The sequence below is a fragment of the Amblyomma mixtum genome, chromosome 9, assembly GCF_055824585.1.
Source record: "Amblyomma mixtum isolate Tamu chromosome 9, ASM5582458v1, whole genome shotgun sequence".
In the NCBI taxonomy this organism is placed as follows: Eukaryota; Metazoa; Arthropoda; class Arachnida; order Ixodida; family Ixodidae; genus Amblyomma; species Amblyomma mixtum.
Genome location: NC_143020.1, coordinates 70350772 through 70359860, shown reverse-complemented (window position 1 = coordinate 70359860; position 9089 = coordinate 70350772). Strand labels below are relative to the sequence as shown.

The following is a 9089-nucleotide window of genomic DNA, read 5'->3' as shown; positions in this document are numbered from 1 at the left end:
CATGACTAAGCACGTCTCCTGCTTCATTTGTGACACTGATGTCGCCTTTGTGTTTTGGGTTGATGGTGTCCCAGAATTTTCGAGGATTAGTGTGTAGTATTCGGGGTAAGTCTTTGTTAAAAAAGGAACGTTTGGCGTTCCGAGCAGATGAATTATATGCCTTTTCGGCTGCGTAATACTTGTCCCAGGCCGCCTGGTTAGTTTTTGCTTTGGCTGCGCGAAATAGACGCTTCTTTCTATTCTCCAAACGTTTTAGCGTTTTAGTGAACCATGGTTTCTGTGAACTCTCTCGGAAGGTGAACTTAGGAATGAACTGATCAGTTAGTTCAGTAATTTTCTTCTTAAATATAGTCCAATTTTCTTCGATAGACCGAATATGAAAATTAGTTCGGAAAGATTGAAAGAAAGCGTCTAGTTCACGATTAATCTCTGCGTAGTTACCCTTATCGTACAAACGGATCGTCTTTTTAAAAGTTTGGTTCCGAAGCGGAGTTAAGGCTATATCGGTATGAATTACTTCGTGATCGCTTATTCCAGGAAGAATAGTGACTGATTTAACACTTTCGGGATGACTGACGAGTAGTAGGTCTAATATGTTAGCGCTCGTTTGTGTTATTCTTGTTGGCGCCAAGATAACTTGTGTAAGGCCAAAGTTCAGGCAGACTTCTATGAAATTTTTGGCTTCCACCGTGCCTGATGCTGAAGCAGTGTTAGTACTCCAGTCAATATCCGGGAAATTAAAATCACCAAAGAGAAGTATATGCGACTTTTGATATTTAGCAGTAAGTTCACACAGCAAGTTAGTAAGTTTCTCTGAAAAGTCCGGAGTACAATGCGGGGGCCTGTAACAAACACCGAGAAGAACCGACTGAGGAGGACAACGGCAGAAAAGCCACATTATTTCTAGATCAGACGAAATGGAAATTATTGAAAATGGTAAATCATTAGAAAAACCAATGAGCACTCCTCCGCCACGAGACCCCTGACGGTCCTTACGAAAAAGCTTAAAGTTAGATAAGTCTGCCAGGACCTCATTGTCGTTAATTTCGCTAGTCAGCCACGTTTCAGTTAGTACGAAGATGTTGCTATTGGACGAACGAACAAGACTCGAGATTTCTTCCCGCTTAGAAATGAAACTGCGGACATTAGTGAAAAGTACGGAAAAAGAAAGAGTAGACTGAGGTGACTGCCGGGACGCGGGCGTGGGGTGAGGCTGTGGGGTGCTTTTTCTAGATGGCTGCTATGATATTTCCTTAACAGTTTCCGAGGATTCGTCATAAACGTACCGTGCGCGACCGATAAACAAGGTTTTATAGCTCAGTTTATAAGCTGTAGATTTGGTTTTTGCAAAGGTGATAAGCTGTTTTCGGGCCTTCCTAACGGCAGGCGAGAAGTCTTCACCGGCGCTATATACAGTATCTTTGAATTTTTTTCCATTAGACAGAATTTCCAGCTTAGTCTTGTGGGAGTGAAATTTTGCGATTATTGGTCTGGTTTTTCCAGCTGTGTGACGGCCGAGGCGATGGGCGCGCTCGATATCGTTTGAAGCAACTGTTATATCTAAAGTAGTGGAACAAAGATGGATTACAGCTTCCTCAGATTGTGTGTAAGTTTCTGCGGGGTCATTATCAGGGATACCATAAAATATTACATTGTTTCGACGTGACCGGTTCTCAGCGTCGTCAACACGAGCCTCAAGGTTTTTTATATGAGCACACATTTCTGTTGTCGCTGTCTCCATCGAGTCTAGTCGCGACTGCAGCTCAGTGATAAGTTGGTTTTGTGTCTCAAGGATACACATGCGTGCTGTTAAGTCTGCGATTGCCGTGTCAGTAGCCGTAAGTTGTTTTTTCATGTCTTGTATCTCTGAGAGAAGTGTAGATTGCCCGGAAGACAGTTTCTTTAGCTCAGCAAGCACGGTTTCAAAATCAGGTCCCGGGTTTGTTTCAATATCCCCAGCCAAAAGTAACAAGGATCGAACAACCTGAACGCATTCAACACCAATACAGACACAGCTCTGTGGGCTCGGTAGCTGTAGTAAGAGATAATTGCTAGTTTTCTTAGCAAATAGACTGTAGAAGTTACCAACCTGCATGATGAAGGCGAAAGGGTTAGACTGTGCGGTTGCACAGCCACCGAGCCCACAGAGTGGCGCGGACGGGCGTTGCTCCTTTATAGCTTCCGCTGTTGATGTCGCTCGCAGTTCCGCTTGCCAGGGGTAAGGTAGTGTCCAGTGCTGCCCGAGGGGCGGTCCGGGAAATGGAGAGATGATGGCTGCGGTGTTGCAGCAGGGGCTGTTGTTGTTGCTGGCATCGGCATGCGCTGAAAACACTGCGGTTCCAGGGCGCGCAGACAGCAAGGCGGGGATGGCCACGCGAACGATGAACAGAAAAATCTGCATGATGAAGGCGAAAGGGCTAGACTGTGCGGTTGCACAGCCACCGAGCCCACAGAGTGGCGCGGACGGGCGTTGCTCCTTTATAGCTTCCGCTGTTGATGTCGCTCGCAGTTCCGCTTGCCAGGGGTAAGGTAGTGTCCAGTACTGCCCGAGGGGCGGTCCGGGAAATGGAGAGATGATGGCTGCGGTGTTGCAGCAGGGGCTGTTGTTGTTGCTGGCATCGGCATGCGCTGAAAACACTGCGGTTCCAGGGCGCGCAGACAGCAGGGCGGGGATGGCCACGCGAACGATGAACAGAAAAATCTGCATGATGAAGGCGAAAGGGTTAGACTGTGCGGTTGCACAGCCACCGAGCCCACCTGCAGTCGCCGCTGCAGTCGCTGTTGTCGTTTTGTGTGCTCAGCTAGGCTCGTTTCGTTAACGTCAGCGACTCTGCTGCTCGGGCGATCCGGGCGGCGTCGTTTCCTAAAGCTCAGAAATAGCATACGCGTCGGAAGCATGCGTGCTTGAAACTGGAGAGCTGATTGTCCCGCGCTTTGAGCGCTAAAGGAAAGTTCTCTTAAGGCTCGAAAACCTTGCGCAACTCGGAATATGGAACGTGCACACAGGACGCGGACGCAGTTACACAACGAGGCACGGACATTTGAGCGCGTTATAGCAACCGTGGTTTCTCGCGTGGAGAATTAATACTTGCATGTAAATATTTTTGGAATAGCTACCGTTTAGAAATTACTCTTGCTAGTGCGCTCGGACGTTTGTGTCTCGTCTGTGGCGTTGTGTTTCCCGTGTCCTGTGTCCAACCCCATTATGCGTTACGCAAATATTCGAGGTTCATATGTCACAGTAGCCGTCGTTACATTGTAAGTTTGAAATTCTCGTCCAGCCATCGCTGGGCTATTTAAGGAATGGTCGGGCAAATGAAGATAAGCCTGTTGTTGGACGTCACAAACGCAGACCCGTAGCTATATTCTTGCTAATGCGAGGTACGTACAGTCGTTTAGACAGAGTGGGAAGGTCATTGCGGTCACTGAACTATTGAGAAGTTTCTAAACGTCAACTAATGTTTCTGGCTTGGTCAGTGACTCAAGATTCATTTTACTAGACACATGAGATGTGATGGCATACCAAAATCACTCAAGCAAAAAAATATACAACACTTGTATCTTACCGGTACTCACCTATTGGGCAGAAACGTGGAGTCTAACGAAAAGGGTTCAGCTTACGTTAAGGAAAACACAGCGTTCTATGGAAAGAAAAATGGTAGGTGTAACGTTAAGAGACCGGCAGAGGGCGGAGTGGGTGAGGGAACAAACGCGGGTTAATAACATCCTAGACGAAATCAAGAGGAAGAAATGGGCTTGGGCAGGGCATGTAATGCGAAGGCAAGATAACCGCTGGTCCTTAAGGGTACCGGAATGGATTCCAAGAGAAAGCAAGCGTAGCAGGGGGAGGCAGAAAGTTAGGTGGGCGGATGAGATTATTAAGTTTGCGGGGACACGGTGGGCGCAGCTGGTAAAGGATAGGGTTAGTCGGAGAGACATGGGAGAGGCCTTTGCTCTGCAGTGGGCGTAGTCAGTCTGATGATGATGATGATGACGAGACGTAAAGGAGGGAACGCCTGTCCATTCCAAAAAACCGCGTTGATGTTTACCTCTGTACTCAACGTGAAAATGCATAGAAGGGAGTATGCGTCCGGGTGAGGTCTACTCACTAATAAAGGCAGCCAGGTTGTGGTTTTCATTCACGCCTGTCATGTAATCGTTGACAGCGCGCACTGATCATTACCAGGAATTAGGGATGAGCGCCTCTAGTTCGCTTGGCTACCACCACGTGGCGCATGACTCGGAGCATGCATTCAGAAATATTGCGTTGACACCGTACGTGACGTAAGAAATAAAGAGAATAAACGAGTGGCTGCCACTGAAGCGCTACACTCTATATAGAAAAGAGTAAAAATGGAATACTTTAGAACCCTCACGTGCTTATCAGAAGTCTACGCAGTCCCCGTTAAAGCAACATGGCGTCGCCGAATCGAAAAGTGCAACTTAAAATCAAAAGTAGTCGATTCTAGGCGAAAAGTTAAAGTAATTTTGAATTCACAACATTTGCGCCCACGCGGCTCCGGAATTCGCTCTCTCCGCAAGGAGATTTGGTGCGTTGTAATTACATGAAATACGTTGTTGCGTTCAATACTGCTACGCACGCAAGGCTGATAGTGTATGCATGCGGCGCAGTGTGCTCTGGGGATGCCTTGCAAAATAGGGTTTACTGAAACGTCGAGTTATGTTAACGTTCCACGGAGTCAGGGAGTCAAGGCTTTTTCCCTTCGGACCTACGTCGTTGTGGTGAAAATAAGAGAACAGAAACTAAGACCGCGGTGACAGATTTGCGAAACTGTCTGCAGCAGCTGGCTCGAAAAATCCGTTCGCATGAAAGTTTTCCGTGTTCGCCAGTCGCGACGTCTAGCTCTTTAAGCACTGGCGTCGGTACGGTGCTAAAAGTGGAGGCAGTTCCAAAGTTCGCCGAGAAAGCAGGAGGCGGGATTTGATTTCGTTCCTATGCATTTGCCCTCCGTGTCTCTGTTACCAAGGGGCAAAATAAATGAACTCAGTGCAAATCTACATGGTGTTGCGTCGCTCGCAGATGAATCGAAGACAAATTCTCCCGGCTAAACCGCTCGCTGCTTCGCGCCCAGATTTCGCACAGAGTTGGCATTTAACGGTGATTTTTATTGTAATACATTTGGCTTGAGTGCTTTCCAGAAAAGACTGGAGTTTTAATCGAAAGTCCGCACCGTATGCGGCGATGCCGAACTAAGGAGAGACGGTTTTCGCAACACCTGTTCTAGCAGCGCCATCTCTCGCCCAGAATAGTTAATAAGCTCTCTTTGTTTCGCGTCTCGCTTTCGTCTGCTTTTGTCATTCTGCCGCCGAGAGCTGGCGCTGCCGGTGCGGCTGTTGTGGAACCGTCATTTTTGGTCCGGCATCGTCGCGTACATTCCACTGATGTACGCGAAGCGAAAATTGCCGCTAGTAAATGGCACCTCTGGGCGAAATTTGAGCGCGAACGAGCCATCTGTTTACCCGAGAGAATTATTCTTGGATTTTCTCAGAGTGCGACGCAACACACTACACATTGACATAGGCTAGCGTGCGCCCTGAAAAGGCGGACACGTGATCAAACACAGCCCGTGTAACATTCACAAGTTACACGTGAGCACAGAGACGGACTCTTAAAGCAGAACCCCGCCGCGGTGGCTCAGTGGTTACGGCGCTCGGCTGCTGACCCGAAAGACACGGGTTCGATCCCGGCCGCGGCGGCTAAATTTCGATGGCGGCGAAATTCTAGAGGCCCGTGTGCTGTGCGATGTCAGTGCACGTTAAAGAACCTCAGGTGGTGGAAATTTCCGGAGCCCTTCACTACGGCATCCCTCATAGTCTGAGTCGCTTTGGGACGTTAAGCCCCAATGAACCTCTTAAAGCAGAGGCGAAGAGGCACACAGACATATTGGCAGCCGGAGAGACAAGAACGAACATAACAGTTATAACTATAGCGGCAATAACTACAATGAGTTTCTCAAACAGCCGCATTTGTAAATATAAGTGGTACAGCCCCCGTTAAAAGTATAAAGCCCAAGGGCCGTTTAGCGGGGCTCCCTAACACATCTATCAGTCCACAGCTTGGGAGTATTGAGGACGCGAAAGCATTCTTTCCTCTTTCGAGAGATTACGGTAACGAGGAACGCTGCAGACCTCGCAAACAAATTCCGGGGGCCATATACTATTTACGGGGGGTCCCAATAAGCACAGGTAATCGGCCCAATATTGTAAACGTGTTGGCAAAGGCTGGCCCTACAAATAACCAAGAGTGAAACCATCCATTTGCAGTATTGCCTGTGCTGCTTTGGGTGTACATGCATATACGGATAAAGGAAGAAGTCCGAGGGCTCAGGGCTGTAACCGGTACCTCCTGTTAGCAAATATGTTAGGTAAATGCAAAGCAATAATGGCAGCACGAAGGCGGTCAAAAGGAAGCGCGGGGAAGGCCGAACGTACTGATGAAAAGACGTTCACGCACTCACTCAAGAACAAGCAAGCAAGAACACGGAGCAGCAGCAGGACAGCAAAATTGGTGGCCGACCGTGTTCCCGGAGGCCCGTCGAGGCGGAAACGGCGGCCGTTGCTGCGATGGGGCATAAAGACTTTCGTGTCGACAAGATTACACGCGTCTTTCTTCCTCGCCGCGTGACAGATAACTCGATTGGGCCTGGCGTCGTCCCTGCTCTGTCTCACGCGTTTATTTCCCGTGCGTCTGTTCCGGCTGCCGTCGGTGCGAGCGAGGGGCTCTCTCAGTGGTGTGTGGTGTTTACGGTCTGAGGCTCTGCGAGTGCATGTCCCGTCGGCAGCGTCGAATGGTATAGGGCGCTTGTTGTTACATTGTTATGAATGTTATGGAATGGCATGCTGTTGTAATTTGTGTTACAGTATTGGTATATGTCATGTTAATGTATGGTACAGTCTGGTGTGTTGCGTTATGGTATGCTACGGCATGGCATGGCATGGCATGGCATGGCATGGCATGGTGTGGCGTGGCGTGGCGTCGCGTGGCGTGGCGTGGCGTGGCGTGGCGTGGCGTGGCGTGGCGTGGTGTGGTATGGTATGGCATGGTTTATGGTTTGGGGGTGTTTAACGTCCCGAAGCGGCTCAAACTATGAGGGACGTCGTAGTGAAGGGCTCTGGAAACTTCGACCACCTGGGGTTGTTTAACGTGCACTGACATCGCACAGTACACGGGCCTCTAGAATTTCGCCTCCATCGAAATTCGACCTCCGCGACCGGAATCGAACCCGCACCTTTCGGGTCAGCAGCCGAGCGTATGGTATTGTGTGGTTTGGTTTGGTGGCGTGTGATATGGTGTGGTATGCATGTTATCGTGGTGTGGTGTGTTGTGCTGTGTTGTGGTATGTATAATACTTTTTTCAACAGCGCATGCTACACAAGGACACAAGACTTGTGTCTTGTGTCCTTGTGTAGCATGCGCTGTTGAAAAAAGTATTATGAATAACCAACTAGCCCGTGAGCTCACCCTGTTGTGGTATGTATGTATGGCATGGTCTGTGGGATTTAATGTCCCAAAGCGACTGAGGCTATGAGAGACGCCGTAGTGGAGGGCTCCGGAAATTTCTACCACCTGGGGTTCTTTAACGTGCACTGACATCGCACAGTACACGGGCGTCTTAAAATTTCGCCTCCATCGAAATTCGACCGCCTCCGCTGGAATCTAAGCCACATCTTTCGGGTCAACACCCGAGCACCATAACTGTTGAGCCACCGCGGTGGTTGTAGGTACGGTATGGTATGGTATGGTATGGTATGGTATGGTATGGTATGGTATGGTATGGTATGGTATGGTATGGTATTTGAGATTTAACTTCCCGAAATTGCACTCGATGTATACGACGTATGCCATAGTGGAGGGCTCCGAATTAATTTCGACCACTCCGGGCACCGGCGAAGTTCGCATTTCGACTCTGTCCGTGGCAGTGCGGTCGCACTCGCAGATGGTGGGGGATTCGAGCCCGCGACCTTAGGCACAGCTGCCATATGCCAGAGCTACTGAGCCATCAGGGCGGTTCAACTTCACAGGAAACGCGAGAGCACAACCGGAATGTGAACACGCACAAAAAGCACAAAAATCGTTCTTGCCGGAAAGAAATTACTACTCTCTAAACAGAAATACGCCTATATGGGAGTAAAAAGAGAGTAAACTGTCCTCTAGCACTCTCCCTTTTATAAAGAGAGAGTGCTTTAGGTCAGCTTACTCCCTCTTCACTCCTTTTTGGTTTGGTTCGGTTTATGGGGCTTAACGTCCCAAAGCGACTAAGGCTATGAGGGACGCCGTAGTGGAGGGCTCTGGATAATTTCGACCACCTGGGGTTCTTTAACGTGCACTGACATCGCACAGCACACGGGCCTCTAGAGTTTCGCCTCCATCGAAATTCGACCGCCTCCGCCGGAATCGAACCCACATCTTTCGGGTCAGCAGCCGAGCACCATAACCACTGAGCCACCGCGGCGGCCTATTTTTTGTTTATAGTATATTGGCATCCATCGACACCTTCAAAGAATGATATTCCCGCCTTCGAAGGGAATATGAACGGCACTATAGTCGGGTACAACTCAAGAAAGAAGCGGCAGATGCCCCTGGAAGGAAGCCTTCCAACCAATGGCGCCGACCGGTTGTCATGACGTCGCTATATCAGCGCATGAGTTTGTATTCTTCTATGTATCGTCTGTCGCGCTGCTACTTTTATGTCATGCACCAACTGGTCGTGCTAATTCCTCTCTTGAATCGCTGTTAATACACTTAAACCGTGTTTAATCTCCTTGCACGTGAAATCCTCCTCTGTGTCGTGATAGCGAGCGCTATTCTCGTGCATAATTACTATGCACGAATCACCATACGGTATTCGCCTGCGATCACTAAATAATTTAAAATTGTGTTTTTCTGTCATGCTGTTTCGATTTCAACAGCCAACCGATATCTGTGACGGCAAAGTGTGGTTATACGTCACGTGAGGCATGGAAAAACTGCGGCATAATCGCTGCTTCATCATTTTTATTCACTACAGTGATGAAGCCAACCTTCCTCAAGAGCCGCAGGGGCAATGAATGTAGAAGCAGCGATTATA

The 9089-nt window shown here is 48.9% G+C and overlaps 2 protein-coding genes across 4 annotated transcripts in view; one reads left to right on the top strand and one right to left on the bottom strand.

The window, feature by feature from the left end:
* Positions 1-3204, bottom strand: part of LOC149329604 (uncharacterized) — a 4939-nt gene extending 1735 nt beyond the window's left edge. Inside the window, exons 1-2 of the mRNA XM_089561202.1 lie at positions 3132-3204; positions 1-2331 (exon numbers count right to left, since the gene is read on the bottom strand). The exon at positions 1-2331 is cut by the window's left edge and continues 1735 nt beyond it. Coding sequence (XP_089417328.1) covers positions 1241-2331; positions 3132-3204 — 1164 coding nt within the window. The 3' untranslated portion in view covers positions 1-1240. The remainder of the gene's footprint in view (positions 2332-3131) is intronic.
* Positions 1-9089, top strand: part of disp (RND transporter family member dispatched) — a 326749-nt gene that overhangs the window by 39036 nt on the left and 278624 nt on the right. The window lies entirely within an intron of this gene.